An 18,807-nucleotide genomic window follows, 5' to 3' on the forward strand; every position below is an offset into this window, starting at 1 on the left:
CAAGTGAAAGAAACCAGCTGAATGTGCCTGACGAGTGACCTGGCCCCTCGCCCTTAACTTCTCAGCTCCGACTCATCCTTTGAGCAACTCATTAGGGTTGAGAGATGCATTAAGGAGCCATGGCTCTCTTCTGCCTCCATTGACGAATTACCAGAAAAATGTTAGCCCTGTGGTTAGAAGCTAAAGCCGAGCAACGAGGCATTTGTGAGATATTTATGCTAACTGATTGAAGAATAAACTAATACTCTCAAATTCAGGTGAAGAGAAATGAAGTTCTGTTATATTACTGTCTCCTTGTTAGAACCCAGGTCACATCCCTCACAGAGTAGCCGTTAACGATAAAAAGTATTTAAAGGGGAAATAGTTCTTAGTTTTGACATTTGGGGGGAGAGAAAGTGTCAAAAAGTGATAACAAGGTGAATGTGTGTAATTGAAGTCTTAGCGTTGCTTTTTTTTTTTTAATGAATCATTGTCCTTGATCCTCCCAGAATGACAAGAGTGAGGTTAACCTGTTGTCAGTATCAGTTTAAAATACCATGTGCTTCTTCTTGACTCTGTTATGGAAAGATGTAAATACACGAGAGGTTGTTTTTAACATAAACTTCCTCATTCATTGATTTTTTTTCCGAATTTTGTGTTTTGTTTCTTGATTATCCTTAAATGCTCTTAAAGACGATCCCACATTAAGACATAGAGTACCCCCTGCCCCAGCATTATTTTTGTAGATCCTCAGTATTTTTTGTGGTAAGTGCTCGAGAGACTGTAAAAGAAAAGAAGGATGCTGCCCTTGTCTCGAGACACTTAGAGTAACATTTACAAATGTACCTTCCATATGATCTCTTTGTTAGCTGGAGGCTAGCTAATAGAGTTTTGCCAAGAGAACACACTGGTCATAGCAAACACCCTCTTCCAACAACACAAGAGAAGACTCTACACATGGACATCACCAGATGGTCAACACCAAAATCAGACTGATTGTATTCTTTGCAGCCAAAGATGGAGAAGCTGTATACAGTCAGCAAAAACAAGACCAGGAGCTGACTGTGGCTCAAATCATGAACTGCTTATTGGCAAATTCAGACTTAAATTGAAGAAAGTGGGGAAAACCACTAGACCATTCAGGTATGACCTAAATCAGATCCCTTATGACTATACAGTAGAAGTGAGAAATAGATCTAAGGGACTAGATCTGATAGACAGAGAGCCTGATGAACTATGGACGGAGGTTCGTGACAGTGTACAGGAGACAGGGAGCAAGGCCGTCCCCAAGAAAAAGAAATGCAAAAAAGCAAAATGGCTGTCTGAGGAGGCCTTACAAATAGCTGTGAAAAGAAGAAAAGTGAAAAGCAAAGGAGAAAAGGAAAGATATACCCATTTGAATGCAGAGTTCCAAAGAATAGCAAGGAAAGATAAGAAAGCCTTCCTCAGTGATCAATGCAAAGAATTAGAGGAAAACAGTAGAATGGGAAAGACTAGAAATCTCTTCAAGAAAATCAGAGATACCAGGGGAACATTTCATGCAAACATGGGCTCAATAAAGGACAGAAATGGTATGGACCTAACACAAGCAGAAGATATTAAGAAGGGGTGGCAAGAATACACAAGAACTGTACAAAAAAGATCTTCACGACCCAGATAATCACAATGGTGTCATCACCCACCTAGAGCCAGACACCCTGGAATGTGAAGTCAAGTGGGCCTTAGAAAGCATCACTACGAACAAAGCTAGTGGAGGTGATGGAATTCCAGTTGGGCTATTTCAAATCCTAAAAGATGATGCTGTGAAGGTGCTGCACTCAATATGCCAGCAAATTTGGAAAACTCAGCAGTGGCCACAGGACTGAAAAAGGTCAGTTTTCATCCCAATCCCAAAGAAAGGCAATGCCAAAGAATGCTCAAACTACCGCACAATTGTACTCATCTCACACGCTAGTAAAGTAATGCTCAAAATTCTCCAAGCCAGGCTTCAGCAATACGTGAACCGAGAACTTCCAGATGTTCAAGCTGGTTTTAGAAAAGGAAGAGGAACCAGAGATCAAATTGCCAACATCCACTGGATCATCGAAAAAGCGAGAGTTCCAGAAAAACACCTGTTTCTGCTTTATTGACTATGCCAAAGCCTTTGACTGTGTGGATCACAGCAAACTGTGGAAAATTCTGAAGGAGATGGGCATACCAGACCACCTGACCTGCCTCTTGAGAAACCTGTATGCAGGTCAGGAAGCAACAGTTAGAACTGGACATGGAACAACAGACTGGTTCCAAATAGGAAAAGGAGTACGTCAAGGCTGTATATTGTCACCCTGCTTATTTAACTTATATGCAGAGTACATCATGAGAAACGCTGGGCTGGAAGAAGCACAGCTGGAATCAAGATTGCTGGGAGAAATATCAATAACCTCAGATATGCAGATGACACCACCCTTATGGCAGAAAGCAAAGAAGAACTAAAGAACCTCTTGATGAAAGTGAAAGAGGAGAGTGAAAAAGTTGGCTTAAAACTCAACATTCAGAAAACTAAGATCATGGCATCCAGTCCCATGACTTCATGGCAGATAGATGGGGAAACAGTGGCTGACTTTATTCTTTTGGGCTCCAAAATCACTGCAAATGATGATTGCAGCCATGAAATTAAAAGATGCTTCCTCCTTGGAGGGAAAGTTATGACCAACCTAGACAGCATATTAAAAAGCAGAGACATTACTTTGTCAGCAAAGGTCTGTCTAGTCAAGGCTATGGTTTTTCCAGTGGTCATGTATGGATGTGAGAGTTGGACTATAAAGAAAGCTGGGCACAGAAGAATTGATGCTTTTGAACTGTGGTGTTGGAGAAGACTCTTGAGAGTCACTTGGACTGCCAGGAGATCCAACCAGTCCATCCTAAGGGAGATCAGTCCTGAGTGATCAATGGAAGGACTGATGTTGAAGCTGAAACTCCAATACTTTGGCCACCTCATGGGAAGATCTGACTCATTGGAAAAGACCCTGATGCTGGGAAAGGTTGAGGGCAGGAGGAGAAGGGGACGACAGAGGATGAGATGGTTGGATGGCATCACCAACTCAATGGACATGAGTTTGGGTGGACTCCGGGAGTTGGTGATGGACAGGGAGGTCTGGCGTGCTGTGGTTCATGGGGTCGCAAAGAGTTGGACACAACTGAAGGATTGAACTGAACTGAGACACTATAGAAATATTATTTTTTAGTAACATTAAGATAGTTGGAATTAGCAAAACCTTTTTATGCTTAACTTTTCAATTGGATGTACTGTATTTTCTTTATTTACAGTGAAGGACAGTGTAGCCTGGTGGGCTGCAGTCCATGGGGTCACAAAGTCAGACACAGCTTAGCAATTGAACGACAACAGTTTTCTTTATTTAAATAGCAAAATCATGTGATTTTAATGCATTAAGAAACAGTAATTTTTCTAAACCAAGAAAATGAGTATTTTTTTCCTGATGTGAACAAAAAACTTTAGGAATTTTAGTGAGAGATATTTAAGATAGGAAATATAGTCCATCTATTATGAAAACAAAGAATATTCTAAGAAAGAATGTGCATCCCTCGTTAATTCTAACAATAGTCTGACATAGGACCGTAGAAATATTTGCCGGTTTTTCTACTTTGGCTGTTAAGTTTCTGGATTTTCAGTTCTTCACAGTCCACTCCTACTATCTTTCAGCCAGCAGCTTTGTCAGTTCACCTTTTGCAAATGTCACCCCAAACCCTGCTTTCTTAAAAATATGTCTGTTCATTATTGCATTTCTCTTGCTTTTAGAATTCTTTTCTTCTTAACCAAGGATTTTTTATGTTACCCCCAAACTCAAAATTAAGAAATAATGAAATTTTATCATTATTGGTCCCATTATTTTTTTTAAACCAGAAGGGGAAAATACTTCCTAAGTTTGCCTCTCTTGAGCCCTCCCCAAGCTTACTTAGAAAGGGATTCCTGGGCTCATGCTTAATGGGACGCACAGATGAAGCCAGACGGGGCAGTTAGGCTCACTGAGCCAGCACTGGGACTTAACGAAAGTAGGATGAACGTGGACTTGACAAATATTGACTTCCTCTCTTCCATCCATGTATTTCCTTCCTTCTAGTCAGCCAGCAGTTACCAGCTGTCTGCTCCGCCTGCTGTAACCCTGGGCTGGGTTCTTAAAATAATGGAGATAAGTGAGGCAGCGATTCCCGCCCTCGCATGGTACAGAGCCTGGTGCAGGGGCCCTGGCCGAGGAACAGCTCTGGTCAGCTGCATCCAGGTTTCCCGATGCTGCTGAAGGAATGCCACTGTGTGTGTATGGAGGGGTGGGGGTGGGCAACGCCGTCTGTAAAGATGCAGCCTGGTGAAAAGCGCATCAGATTTGGGGAGTACAGGTGGGTCAAGTTGGAGTGGGACTTGACAGGTGGGCCAGGGGCCCCACGCAGGGAAGAAACAGGAAGGCCTCCCAGAGGCCCTCAGCGGTCATGGACCTCTGCTTCTAGGCTGTTCTTCAGTCACTCGGTTGTGTTCAACTCTTTGTGACCCCATGGACTGCAGCACGCCAGGCCTCCCTGTCCATCACCAACTCCCAGAGCTGGCTCAAACTCATGTCCATCAAGTCAATGATGCCATCCAACCATAGCATCCTCTGTCATCCCCTTCTCTTCCTGTCTTCAGTCTTGCCCAGCATCAGAGTCTTTTCCAATGAGTCAGTTCTTCGTGTCAGGTGGCCAAAATATTGGAGCTTCAATTTCAGCATCAGTCCTTCCAACGAATATTCAGGGTTGATTTTCTCTAGGATTGACTGGTTTGATCTCCTTGCTGTCCAAGGGACTCTCAAGAGTCTTCTCCAGCCCCACAATTTGGAAGCATCAATTCTTCGGCACTCAGCCTTATTTATGGTCTAACTCTCACATCCATAAACAACTACTGGAAAAACCATAGCTTTGACTATATGGAATTTAGGCATTAGGAAACCAAGCAGGATTTTAAACAAGGAATCACATTGTTGGGTTTCCTCAGAGGATGGATTAGACATGGAGGAAGGGACTTATTATGATCATAACCATGTATGTAATTTCTTCCATCCCTGCCTGGGGAACATAGTACAGTCCCGGTGCTTATGAGACTCTTGCCAGATGAGATATGGTAGCATTCAGCATGTTTATAATGTGTGAGACTGGAATGGAGTTGTGTGGATTCCATTCACGTCCTCTGAAATATCCATTGGCCCCGGTAGAGAGAGAGGGCACACAGACACTTGATCTCAGGGGATAAGAAGCCAAATCTCTTCAGTGTGAGAGGATCTCAGTCTCAGGGACTCTCTTCCCTCATCTCTGGGATTCTCACCACTGCCTCCGAAAAGCCCACCCAAACTCCACAGAGCTCATTATGAAAACAGCCCCTCACTTAGTGCTCCTGCCCTGGGTATCTGGACCCACAGTGAGTTGAGTGTTGCTCTAGAAACGCCCACACCGTCTGGCTCCCTGGCAGATGGTGAACTCCATGAGGGCTGGCACCTTCTCTTCCATGTTCTCTCCTGAGACGGAGCCTGAGACCACATGTGCCCCAGGGGAGGGGATTAGAAGGCTGAACGTGAAGGTGTGGTTGGAGGGCTTCTCCTTCAAAAGAACACTTGTTTTCACTTAAAAATGGGTTAGAGGGTGGTCCTCCGTCAGCCCTTTCCATCTCTGATCTCTAACACATGATTTGTTAGAGTGAATGATTGGGTAGCAGTCAAATAATCAGCCAGTTTTGGGGGTGCCTGAGTCTGCTGAATGCTGAAAGATGTAAGCAGAGGAGCCCCCCCCCAGCCAGTAGTGAGGGTCTTCTCAGGACCAAACCCCAAAGCACGCAGGAAAGTGCAAAGATGAGGGGCCGCTGAGCTGCCTGCATTGGGTGGGCACAGAAGAGAACCAGTCCACTCAGCCAGCCATGTGATCATAGGGGTTCAGCAGCTCCAAGGAGGAGGTGGGGGGATCAGCTGACAGGAGACGAGGGGAGCACTGGCCCACAGGGGTCTGTCCCTGAGCTTGCCTCGACAGGTGACAGAGGACAGTTGCAATAAGGGCAGGGAAGGGCAAGCCCAAGAGGGGGCCACCCCTCCTGGCAGGGCGTGCATGTGGCCTGGGACGTGGCCAGCCACCAGGGGCAGCCCCAGGGGAGGGGCTGGGACCACCTTTCAGGTGGACGTGACTTTTTGCAAGAGTCAGAATTTGGGAAGTAAGAACCTCCAAACCCATTTGTTTTTGACACCCTTAGCTAAAGGGAAGTTAAAGAAAACCACAGTCTTACTCGAACAAAACAAGCAGAGGAGTGTTTCAGACTGAGAGGAATTGCTGTAGATGTCATTGGAATGAGCGTCCTGCTTCACTCGAGTCAGAGTGTAGTTGAACTGCAAGTAGAATGTTACAGCAGGGTTTGATGACTTTCCTCGAGTAAGAGTAACGTTGAGGTGGTAGGGGCACTTGTCCCAACCACAGAGGATTTAAAAAAGAAAAAGGGGAAAGGAAAGGAAAACTGGCCCAGGTTTATCCGCTCTCTCTTTAGGTTTCTTTTCTCGCTTGCTGGGGTCTCTCCTGGGGAAGTGTGTTCCACCGTGTCCTCCTTTACAACACACACATGGATGACGGTGACAGGACCCCTCCCATCTCCCAGGCTGGCCTCAGGGGTCCCTGACCAGGAGCAGCTGATGGAGTCGGATGTCACTGCAGGGGACCCTGCACTCGCGTTTCCCTCGGAGCTGCAATTTCAGTGCCCGCTCCTCCTCCCCGTCCAATTCCTCTGATCATAATGCTGGGAAGTCGCATTTTCAGTCACCAGAAACAGGCCCCAGAGACATTACTTTTGAGTCACCTGAGTTTTTTATGAATAAGTGACGGGGAAAATCGTACCGTCCTCTCTGGATGTTGACCCAGCTCCACCCGGTTTCCAAAAGAAGTTAGAGGCAAGGATCGTGCAGGTTTTTAGACTAGAAACTAAGGTGAACTCTACTGTGATGTTTCGTGGCGAGAATTTTTAGATGGAAACTTTCCCGCGATCAATGCGCAGGCAGAAGGAAGAAAGGACTCACTGGGCTCTGAAACAGGAAAGGAACGTTGGAGGATATGCATTTTAGGAAGTTCCTGTCCTGGGTTTTTGGGATCGCCGCAGCCCCACCAGCCCCACACTGACTCACATGCCCTTGACTCTGCTCTCTTTCTGTCCGACTCCACTCAGGCTGACCATCTTAGTTTTCTTAGGCCAACGCTTGTTTACAAGGTTTAAACGCTAGAGAAGGCAATGGCACCCCACTCCAGTACTCTTGCCTGGAAAATCCCATGGACGGAGGAGCCTGGTGGGCTGTAGTCCATGGGGTCGCGAAGAGTCGGACACAACTGAGCGACTTCACTTTCACTTTTCACTTTCATGCATTGGAGAGGAAAATGGCAACCCACTCCAGTGTTCTTGCCTGGAGAATCCCGGGGGCGGGGGAGCCTGGTGGGCCGCCATCTTTGGGGTCGCAGAGTCAGACATGACTGAAGCGACTTAGCAGCAGCAGCAGCAGCAAACACTAGAAACAAGTGACAGACGTCCCTTGCTTCGCTGTTGAGCATGGCCGTGCTCAGCCGTGGCAGGAGGTGTGCGTGTCGGGGTGCTGGCTGTGGACCCGGGGTGGAATCTCAGAACTCGGGACTCTCTCTGGATGGCAGTGACCCGGGGTTCAGGGGGTGGCCCTTCTGCTCCGGGACCTCCCTCCAGCCACTCCGAGCTCACCGCGGCCCCAATGAAAATGAGCCTGCCTTTGATCTCGCAAAAGGAAAGACACGTCAGTTCTCTGACCAACAAAGGATATAAAACTAGCGAAGTGGAAGCAGTTAAAATGAGTGCCAGAAACAAAACCCGAGGGCAGTCCTGTCACCTCGGAGGCCCCGAGGGAGGGATCACACCTGGCTTGGGGCTTCTCGGTAGCACAGGATGATCACAGGAGACGTTCCTGAGCGCCTGCCAGATGCCGGTCACGGTCCCAGGCCTTTCACACCCGTCTTCCTGACCCCTAAAGCTGTGAGAAGCTGGGAGCCCGATGCCCTGGTTCCTGGCCTGGGGTCACACAGTGACTCTGGGGAGCCCCTCTGCCACCCGGCGGGGTCCCCACCTCCCCCTCCGGGGCTGGGGCGCCTCTCTCACAGCTGCCGGCTCCCCTGTGGTTTTACTTTGAGGAATCGTGAGCCTCTAGAGAGTCCTGCCCGAGTCTCGCTCACCCGACCACAGGCCTGCGTGGCCTCGGTCTTCTCTTGCCACTGCCGAGCATGGGAGTCCCTGCGTCATGGGCTAAGTCAGCCTTCACACCCGGACGGTTGCGAAACGCTCAAGGTTTGTGCAAGTCGGGCACTGGTTAACACGCAGGACCATGACGATGGCTCTCAGCGTCCACCCCAGGGCTGCGCCGTCAGCTGCAGCCTCACCGTCCTGGCCGTGAGACCTGGGCCCCCGAGGAGGGGCAGCAGCAGGAGGCACAGGCTCCTACCTGGCCATGGGCGCCCCAGCCGGCACTGTCCACTGCGGGGTGACGGGGACCCCGTGGGAACCCCTCAGTGTCCTTCTGGTCCTCTGATTATTTTCCTCATACCCACCCGAGCTTACCGGTTCATTTTCTGTAGGTGTTTGTAGTTTGGGAAAGTAAAGGAATCCCACAAGTACCCTTTCCTCATGTTGTTCAGTTTTTAAATACTGCTAACCCGATTTCTACTTCGTGAGCTTTCTCATCTGGTCAGAGTACCAGGTCATTCGGCAGTGCAGATTCTCTAGTCACACTCGTCTCCTCACCCCCCAAGAAATCCAAAGGACCCCAGAGCCAGCTTTAGGCAAGGGGCTGCGATGGCCAGCCAACCGCAGAGACCTGCGAAAAACCCAGCTCGGCTGTCAAAACTGGTGACGGCACACGTGGTTGATGGTGTCCGGGAGAGAACGACCTCGGAGGCAGCCTGGCATGCAGGGAATGTGTCTCTCCTCACCAGGACTTCACCACCTTGGACGCAGCCCGGCCCACCCCAGACCCCAGCCGCTTTCCCTCCAGCCGCAATGCCACGCGCGCTCTGCTCCATGTGGAGGGCGGCCTGTGCTCAGCATCTCCTCAATTCCAAACCAGATTCAGAGTTGGTGGACAGGAAACTCCAGCAGGTGTAAGCTGCAGCCAGCGCCCCCCTACCCGTGCCAGTGCCAAGCGAGGCTCTCGCGTCACCAGCTCCAGGTTATGAATCGTGATTTGCCAAACAGATGGATTTGCTCCTGTCGCTCCCAGGCCTTAAGTCCTAGAGGTGACAGCGAATGTGGCGTTTGCCACGTGTTTGTTCTCCGTCGTTGAGAACAGCCAAATTGTCAGCACCATGGTGTGTGTCCATGGGTAAGAGACACAGCAGAGAGGGAGCTGCCCACCCCCTCACTGGGCCACGTTTGCTCCACTAAAGATCGTGGTCCTTAACCGGAAGTCACGGCAATAAACATCGTGAAAGGTTATATTGATCCAGGAGTGGATATAGCCCGGCCAGGGGTACCTGGACCCGCGAGGTGGCCGCGCCCTGTTGACCACGCGTCCAGCACGAGTCCTGGGGCCCCTTCTCCCCGAGTGACACTCAGTGTGAAAGGCCCCCCAAGGAAAAGGGAAAAGTGTGGATCCTGAGAATGGACGTGTCACGTCTGGCAGGAGCCTGTGACAGATGATGGAGCAGACATGCGTGGAGGAAAAGAGCCTTGTGGTCTGAAGGCCCCACACGGCTCCTGTTGACACAGGATGCCACCAAGATATGTGCACCTCTCGTCCCGAGAGGGATGTTGATGACATCGCAACAGATAATAACACCGAGTCTGAAACTGGTGAAAATGCAAAAAGACTGTTGACTAAGCCACCTGGGTAGAAAGGGGCGGGCTCTGGTGAGTTCTGGGCTCGCCTCTGATCTTGTCTGCTTGGTGTTTACCTTGAGTGGCTTGTTCATTTGCTAATCAGATGGGGATGATACCCATTTGAGGGAGCTGACTAACACCATCGAGGACAGAATTTAAGCTGAGGGCAGTTTCGGTTACTAGACAGTGATCAGAAGTTTGATAGCACCCAGTCCTAAATCTGGACGAGCAGATTAAACTCACCCAGAGCCCAGAGGCCTAGCTTGAGCACATTTCGCTCAGTTTATCATAGGCCCAGCATCACTCGCCACCCCAGGATGCTGTCATTACACACTCAGGGCATGTGTGCACGCGTACACACACGTTCATGCCCACTGAGACAAGGCTGGGAATCACAGGAAGGTGCACTCTGCCCTGGGCACACCATGCCAGCAGCACCATATCCTGCAGCCGTAGAAACGGGCAAGCGTTGGGGGGCAGAGGCAGGCTGGACAGTGCTGGGCCCTGAGACGTGGGGATGGGCAAAGGCTGCTGGGCCCTGAGACGTGGGGATGGGCAAAGGCTGCCGGGCCCTGACCGGGATAAGGAGGAGCCACCCACCCAGTCCCAGCCGGGAGGAGCACGAGGCGCCCACTCTGGGTTCGTCCTCGGCTGAGGGACTCGGGAAAGACCATGGGCCCTGAGACCGTTGGGACAAAGACGAGTTAACCAGGTGGGAGACACGGAGCCACACAGCCAGGAGGCACCAGGAGCAGGAGAGGAGGACACTGGAGGCCTCACGCAGAGAAAGAAACAGGGCATTTCCTGTGGCTTCAAAAGCAGATCAAGGCCTTGGAAGCCCCATGGGTGGCAAGTAGTGAGACCCAGATCGGTCCCCTTGAGGAACAGCCTTCTGTCCCAGCCAGCAAGTTGTGGAGTATTCCTGAGACTCCAGAAACGGCTGTTCCTCCCCGAGGGGACATGGAAGCGGAGACCCCTGCCTCTGCCCACGCCAGCCATCAGTGCCTCAGCCCGGAAGGTTGAGCTGGAAATGGGCCACTGGCCTCCTCCCCAAGGTCGACCCTTCCGGGGCGTGTGTGGGGGGTGGGGAACCAGAATGAAGTTCCTCGGAGGGAAGACCCTCACCGTCCGCTTTGTTTTTAATCTTGGTCTTATCCCAATGATGAGGGACCCCAACCTCAGTTTGAAAAACACCAGCCAGAGCCCCAGCTTCTGAAAAGTGTGCTGTTTCCTCCCAGCTGGGTTAACCTCTTCCCAAGCCTCTTGATGAGGGTGAAAGAGGAGAGTGAGAAAGCTGGCTTAAAACTCAGCATTCAGAAACTAAGGTGGCAGCTGGTCCCATCACTTCATGGCAGATAGAAGGGGGGAAAGTGGAAGCAGGGACAGACTTTCTTTTCTTGGATCCACAATCACTGTTGCCAGTGACTGAAGCCATGCATGATGCTCGCTCCTTGGAAGGAAAGCTATGACAAACCTAGACAGTGTATTAAAAAGCAGAGACATCACTTTACCAACAAAGGGCCCTCTAGTCAAAGCTGTGGTTTTTCCAGTAGTCATGTTCAGATGTGAGGGTTGGACTATAAAGAAGGCTTGAGCGCTGAAGAATTGATGCTTTTGCATTATGGTGCTGGAGAAGACTTTTGAGATTCCCTTGGACAGCAAGGAGATCCAACCAGACAATCCTAAAGGAAATCAACCCTGAATATTCATTGGAAGGATTGATGCTGAAGCTCCAATACTTTGGCCACCTGATTTGAAGAGCTGACTTCATTGGAAAAGACCCTGATGCCGGGAAAAATTGAAGGCAAAAGGAGAAGGGAGCGGCAGAGGATGAGATGGTTGGATGTCATCACTGACTCAGTGGACATGAGTTTGAGCAAACTCTAGGAGAGAGTGGAGGACAGAGGAACCAGACGTGCTGCATGCAGCCCATGGGGTCACAACTTAGTGACTGAACAACAACAAAAGGTTCCTTGAGCGCCCAGGAACCTGGGATCTCAATGGTTCTGGCCCACTCAGCTCTGCACCTCCTTCCCCACTCGCCCCGCCCTCCCCACTCGCCCCACCCACACCCTCCTCCTCGTGGGAAGAGGGGCGGCAGGGCTCTGACCCCTGGGTGCCCCCCGGGCGTCGCGTTCTGTGAAAAGGAGGTTAGAAGTGATGACTAAATCCTCAGTCCCTCGTCAGCTTACACCTTGTTGAAAATCTCAACATTTGGAAGAGTATCACTTTTCAATATATGTTTTTGCAAATGTAGTTTATTTCCAAATAAGTTTAAAAAAAAAAAAAAAAAGACGCCTGCAGCTAGTCCAGGGTCCTAAATGTTTCTGTAATACATTTTCAAGTGGGAAAACAGGTCACAAGGAATAAACCAATAACTCTGCGTTTCGACCTTGGAGACCACCTGTATGTAAAAGCACAGGAAATCTCTGCATTCACAGCTTCAGGATTTGTGGTTAAAAAACATGCCAGCGTCGTCCTCCCTATCCTTGATGGCTCTTGCCCCCTCCTCCACAAGGTTGTGACTGGACTGTGCCCTTTCTGCCTGAGCCACGCCGGGAGCTCCAAGCCATGTGTACCGTCTGAGTCCGCCAGCATCAGGAAGAAATCCTCAGTTAAGCAGCTGTTTGCCTGCCTGGGGAAATGAGGCTAGGATGAGTTATTCTTCGGGAATCCGATTTGACCCTGAAGGCATGTGCGCGGGGCTGCTGGTAGGACCTACCCCCAAGGCCCAGGCCCACAGCGCAGCCACCCTCTGCTCGTCCTGGCAGGTCACTGTTCCTCGGGAGCCCCTTCCTTGTCCTGAAAATGAGGATTCAATGAGAAAATGCACGTTTGTGGACCGTATATAGTGAGCACCTGAAAAGGTGTCCGTTGTCATTTCATAAACATCAGCTTTCACACTGAAATGAAAGTGTGGTTTATTTTATTTTATTTTAGCTTTGAATCTGAAAAGCTCACCCGAGGAGCATTAAAACTCGCATGAGGAACATTGTGGGGCTGGTGGATTGGTGGCAATGTGGTCAGCCTTCTCATCAGACTTCCGGTTTTGTTTCTGTTTTCAGGTCGCCCGACTCATGGAGATGGGATTTTCGAGGGGCGACGCTTTGGAAGCCCTGAGAGCTTCCAATAATGACCTTAACGTGGCCACCCACTTCCTGCTGCAGCACTGAGGGTCCCGGCCGACGACACAGGGCCTGGTGGGCTGCTGGCCTAGGCGGACACTGCCCCCGCTCCCAGCTCAGCCCAGGACCCCAGGCTGGCTGGCTCTGAGTCCCCACTGTCCTCCTGGGCACAGGGGGTCCCTGCTGCTCCCTCCCTTAATTTCAAGATCAGTTACCATTAAGTATCCAAAATAAGTTTGCCATTAAAATAGCATGCCTTTTCTATCTTTATTTTTGTATGGAGTATTTCCCTTGGTTTGGAGAATCATCACTCATTCCTGATGTGTTTAAAATGCACTCAAATTGCAGACTTCAGGAAGCAGGGGAATAGTGCTGCAGATGGGAAATTACTGCTGCTGTAATATTCTTTCTACTGTAATATATCTTCCTACATTATATCAGATCGTTCGTGCCAGAAAGGGGGCTGTTATTCAGGCAGCACCTGTCAGATTCTATTTATGGACTTTTTTTCATTGCTTTTTTTATTTTTCCCTGTCAAATTTGCTTTCAAACTCCAGTGGCTATTCAGGGTCCTCACTCCCCCGGAACGAGGGGAGTGTCCCCACCTGCAGAGCTGGCCAGGCCCGCCAACGAGGGAAGGAGAGGGAACTTAAACCCCCCTCCACCCGTTCCAGCCCGCTGAAGTCCAGGGGATTTGTCCCAGCTACTCCCCACTTCCATTAAAAAAAAAAACAATGGGAGTAATCAGATACCAGCTTGCGGTTCTGGAAGACTCCATGAAACTTCACTGGGATGAAATTTGCTTAGAATATACCCAGTTAGACACTTGGGCTGGGAGTAAAAATGGGACAAAGAGAAAACAAGAAGAGAGGGCTTCCTCGAGGAGTGCAGGCCGCCCTAGCTGCAGGGCCAACCCCTCTAGAAACAGATTCCCACTGGCCCAGGGGTGACCTGATGTCAGCGTGGGGCAGAGTAGACTGACCCCACCATGAAGAGGAGGGGGAGGCCGGAGCAGACGAGCCTGGAAAGACCTAAAGCAGGCGACAGTTAAGATTTAAAAGAAACCTGCAACTATTGTGTTCTGCAAAGCCAGCAGAAGTGTTTCAGACTGATGCAAATTTAGACATGCGTGGTACTTAACAATAAAGTTTTTAATGTGTTTTACTTTTTGGTGTTTTTTTTTTATTATTATTAGAATTAACCTAAATAAAACTTTGTTCTAGGCTGTGCTATTCTTTACCACCAAAAAAAAAAAAAAAATTGTTTTTTTTTTTTGACCAGACTGCTTATCTTTCTGCAGAAGATTTGGGTCCTTTATTTGAAGTGAGAGGAGCTCTTTGGTGCCTGTAAATAGGACTGGCCCCTGTGAAACCCCATCCTGAGGCTTGCCAGGGCCATCAGGCTGCTCGGAATGGGGACTGAGGTGACTCTGGGAGCCTAGCTGGTCCCAAGGAGAGGCCACAACTTGATCTGAGTGTCCACTTCTCAAGTTGCAGGGACAGTCAACAGTGGAGGGACATCCTCGACTGCGGTCACTGGCACGGCTCGACCAGAGAGCCTGAGAGGGTGGACTCGTGTGTCACCTCCACGGCAAATCTAAACCCACCCTCTGGGCTCCCAGTGCAAACCAGTCACAGGAGAGGAGCAACCGTGTCCAAAAACACCCTATGTCCTGAGTTCCTCCTCCCTTCCAGACAGCGCCTAGTGGAGTAAAACCAAACCAGAGGCAAACTTCTCACTCGAGACTTTCCACTGCCTCCCTCCCAGAGGATGGGGAGGGATCCCAAGGGGAGGCCTGAATTTTAAAAAGGATTCACCGCCCCCAAGCTCTTGTTTGCTTTCTTGTCAGGATTCCCTCCTCAGTGAGAGAGCCTTGGCCAGCCGAACAGAGCCTCAGCCATCCTCTGCTTCAGTCCCTCACCAGAAACTGAAGTCCGTGAGGGTGGCGTGACTATTCAGGCCTGTCCTGGCTTTGTTGCAGGGAGAAGTCAACTCTGACTCCATGCTGGGGCTGTTTCTTCAGCTTGCTTTCATTGCTTTTTGTTACTATACTCCTGTATGTAATGGCCTGCCTCCGAGAACCCTGCCCCTCTGCCTGGCTGTTAAAGTGCCTTTGTTCAGGACCCTGTCTGCCTGGGAGGAAGGAAGTGAACACATTCCCCTGGCTGAGGCTTATCATTCTAGGAGACAGCTTCAAGATTAAATGGCCTTTTTATTTTGTTTCCTCACCTCCTTTCCCTTCCCCCTGCCACCCGGATCTCTGATTCATGAAAGAACCTGGCATCCAGACCCTGACAGGATGGTTATTTTGAGACATTAGTCTTCCATCTTCTTGGTCAGCAGGCTCGCTGAATAAAGTTGTGTTCCTTGCCTCAACACCTCGTCTCTGGGATTCACTGGCCGGGGACTCAGTAACAGCTTCTTTCGGCCTCTTTTCCAGTTCCCTGCAGCTGCCAAGGTCTCAGCTTCCCACTGGTGACCCTCTATTTTGCATCCTTTTCCTGCAACTTCCAGGCCATTGTCCCCCTTCATCCATTACCAACCCTCTAGGACATTCTTGTCCCCACACACACCCTTGCACATCTGACTTTACTCCCAGACGAGTTTCTGTGCGTGACTGCAGTTCCCACCCCTGACCTGCTTTTGCTTCCAGCAGTTTGTCACAGATAGTACCTGCTGTCAGAGTGTGAGTTCCTGAAGACACCCATGCCTCTTATCAAGACACCTCGAAGTCTCAGGCTGATGGCACCCCTCAAGGACCCCTCTTGCAGCCACACATGGGGATGCATGCCAGAGGGGTGCGTCAGGGAGCCATTTGGCTTGGTTTCCTTTGTTTACTTGCTAAGTCCTGTCCAACTCTTTGTAACCCCATGGACCATAGCCTTCCAGACTCCTCTGTCCACGGGATTTCCCAGGCAAGAATACTGGATTGGATTGCCAAGGTCTAGAAAAGATCACATAGGCTCTGGATTTTGTGCAAAAGGCAACAGATTGGGCCTAAATTTCAAGTGAAATTTAATTAAGAGATTGTAAGAGAAGGAAGGAGAAGGAAATGGCAACCCACTCCAGTACTCTTGCCTAGAGAATTCTGTGGACAGAGGAGCCTGGTGGGCTGCTGTCCATGGGGTCACACAGAGTCGGACACAACTGAAGCGACTTAGAGTGTGTGCATGCATTGGAGAAGGAAATGGCAACCCACTCCAGTATTCTTGTCTGGAGAATCCCAGGGACAGAGGAGCCTGGTGGGTTGCTGTCTGTGGGGTCCCACAGAGTCAGACACGACTGAAGCGACTTAGCAGCAGCAAGAGAAGGAAAAAGTCTATAGTGAACCCCCCCTCCCTTTCCCAAATAAAGGAAAACCTGCCTTCAATGTCCCAACTCCTAAGCCTAGACTGAGTTTTGGATTCAAAACAGTTTTTTTTGGAATCACATCACCCCTCCCCATGGTCAGTATCTCCAGCTCTGGCTGCTCCAGACCTGGCGTCCAGCTGGGATGTTCCAGCCCCCATGCAACCTGCAGGGTCAGTGGGAGCAGAGACGGGAAATCTCATATGTTCCACCTCCAGCCATTGCCCGGGGGCCGTCCTGACTCTGCCTCCCGGCCCAGTCTCCCCGGCTCCAACCACATCACAGGGCCCGCAGCTCCTCCCTGTGTGCGGGCCGCCCTTCTCTCTGCATGGAGAAGGGGCAGGGAAACCCTCTCTTTTTGCCTGGGGCCAGGATTCCTCCTGTGGGGCCAGAATTCTCTTCCCAAACCATTAACTGTGCCCAAAGCCACCCAGCTCTCCCCAGGCTGCTCCCAACCACCCTACCCCGGACTCCTGAGAAACCACAGCTGCTCTCCCAACAGGCCCAACATTCAAGGTCAGGATGTTGACCCCCAGACTTCCAGGAGCATTGGTGGCAATACAGCGTCTCCCCTGAGGTTAAACTGTTTTTAAGGACAAGTCTCCATTTTTCTGGGTGGCCAGGTAGAGGCTAAACAGAAGACTGGACTTGATGTTTCTGGGCATCCTTAACCAGGAGCCCTAGGTTCCTGGCCAATGCCCAGAGCCTTTGTAACCCCTGACTCTGAATTGAGCCCTTGAGTTTGGTGAGTTTCCTCAGAAGTACTGCGCTGTGTCTAAACATTGCTCAGCCTAGTACTTCTGTGCAGGTTTTCTAAAACCCTTATTTCAGTAGCCTGTGCTTGACCCTAGTCTTTTCCTATGCATCAAGCCACCAGGGTAAGAGGTCTTTTCAAACCTCTCAGCAGTCTGGGTTCTGTCCAGTTCAAATCTGCACAGAGATAAATAGGACATCAATACCTGCTGGTGACTTAAGGACTGGTTTAAAGGGGGAAGCATGCTTGACCTCCATCCCTGCTTCCCTCCCTGGAGGACAGAGGGGTGGGACAGAAAGTTCCAAGTTCCAACCCTTATTGGATGGTTAGTTCTCCCAGCAATCAGGCCGCATCCTTAGGTGCTTCCAAAAATCACCTTGTTCACATAATAAAACATGATTCTCTACATGATTCTCTGCACTTAGGGAATTACAAGGTTTTAGGAGCTGGGAGCCAGGAACTGTAGATGAAGACCAAATATATATGAGAAAGGATTCTGGTCATCTGAGTGACCAAATATATATTTCTTATGAAAGCTTTTGAACCATGGTACTGGAAAAGACTCTTGAGAGCCCCTTGGACTGCAAGGAGATAAAACCAGTCAATCCTAAAGGAAATCAGTCCTGAATATTCATTGGAAGGTCTGACGGTGAAGCTCCAATAGTTTGGCCACCTGATGCAAAGAGCTGACTCACTGGAAAAGACCCTGATGCTGGGGAAGATCGAAGGTAGGAGGAGAAGGGGATAACAGAATGAGATGGTTGGATGGAATCATTGACTTAATGGATATGAGTTTAAACAAACTCCAGGAGATAGTGAAGGACAGGGAAACCTGGTATGCTGCAGTCCATGGGATTGCAAAGAGACACAACTTAGTGACTGAACAACGACAAATGAATCACAATATTTCACCACGATTTTTAGTACAAATGCCACCTGCCAGAAGCCCTCTTGTCCTAGACTGAGAAACGGTGGCCAGTCAATTAACATTAAAAAGCTGTGTAAACTACAACTTATTTTTGTTTGAAGTACGATTCCCAAACTCTCTTGCAAAAATAAAAAGTAGATTTCTGCTAATGAATCGAGCAGACATTTAACATTTTATATGCCTTTGGACATAGGCATATGAGAGATCTGATACGCAGGTCAAGAATCAAATCTCCTGAGAAATCTGTATGAAGGTCAAGAAGCAACAGTTAGGACATGGAACAACAGACTGGTTCCAAATAGGAAAAGGAGTACATCAAGGCTGTATATTGTCACCCTGCTTATTTAACTTATATGCAGAGTACATCATGAGAAACGCTGGACTGGATGAAGCACAAGCTGGAATCAAGACTGCCAGGAGAAATATTGATAACCTCAGATATACAGATGACACCACCCTTATGGCAGAAAGTGAAGAAGAACTAAAAAGCCTTTTGATGGAAGTGAAAGAGGAGAGTGGAAAAGCTGGCTTAAAATTCAGCATTCAGAAAACTAAGATCTTGGCATCCAGTCCCATCACTTTTTGGCAAATAGATGGGGAAACAATGGAAATAGTGAGAGACTTTTTTTTCTTGGGCTCCAAAATCACTGCAGATTGTGACTGCAGCCATGAAATTAAAAGACGCCTACTCCTTGGAAGAAAATCCATGACTAACCTAGATAGCATATTAAAAAGCAGAGACATTACTTTGCCAACAAAGGTCCATCTAGTCAAAGCTATGGTTTTTCCAGTAGTC

At 49.3% G+C, this 18,807-nt stretch overlaps 1 protein-coding gene across 1 annotated transcript in view; it reads left to right on the forward strand.

Annotated features, from left to right (window-relative positions):
• The window catches only part of UBAC2 (UBA domain containing 2), a 165,711-nt gene extending 151,566 nt beyond the window's left edge, over positions 1-14,145 (forward strand). Inside the window, exon 9 of the mRNA XM_061133837.1 lies at positions 12,922-14,145. Within this exon, the coding sequence (XP_060989820.1) occupies positions 12,922-13,029 (108 nt within the window). The 3' untranslated portion in view covers positions 13,030-14,145. The remainder of the gene's footprint in view (positions 1-12,921) is intronic.
• The last annotated feature ends 4,662 nt before the right edge of the window (positions 14,146-18,807 follow it).

The sequence above is a fragment of the Dama dama genome, chromosome 30 (assembly GCF_033118175.1).
Source record: "Dama dama isolate Ldn47 chromosome 30, ASM3311817v1, whole genome shotgun sequence".
NCBI lineage: Eukaryota > Metazoa > Chordata > Mammalia > Artiodactyla > Cervidae > Dama > Dama dama.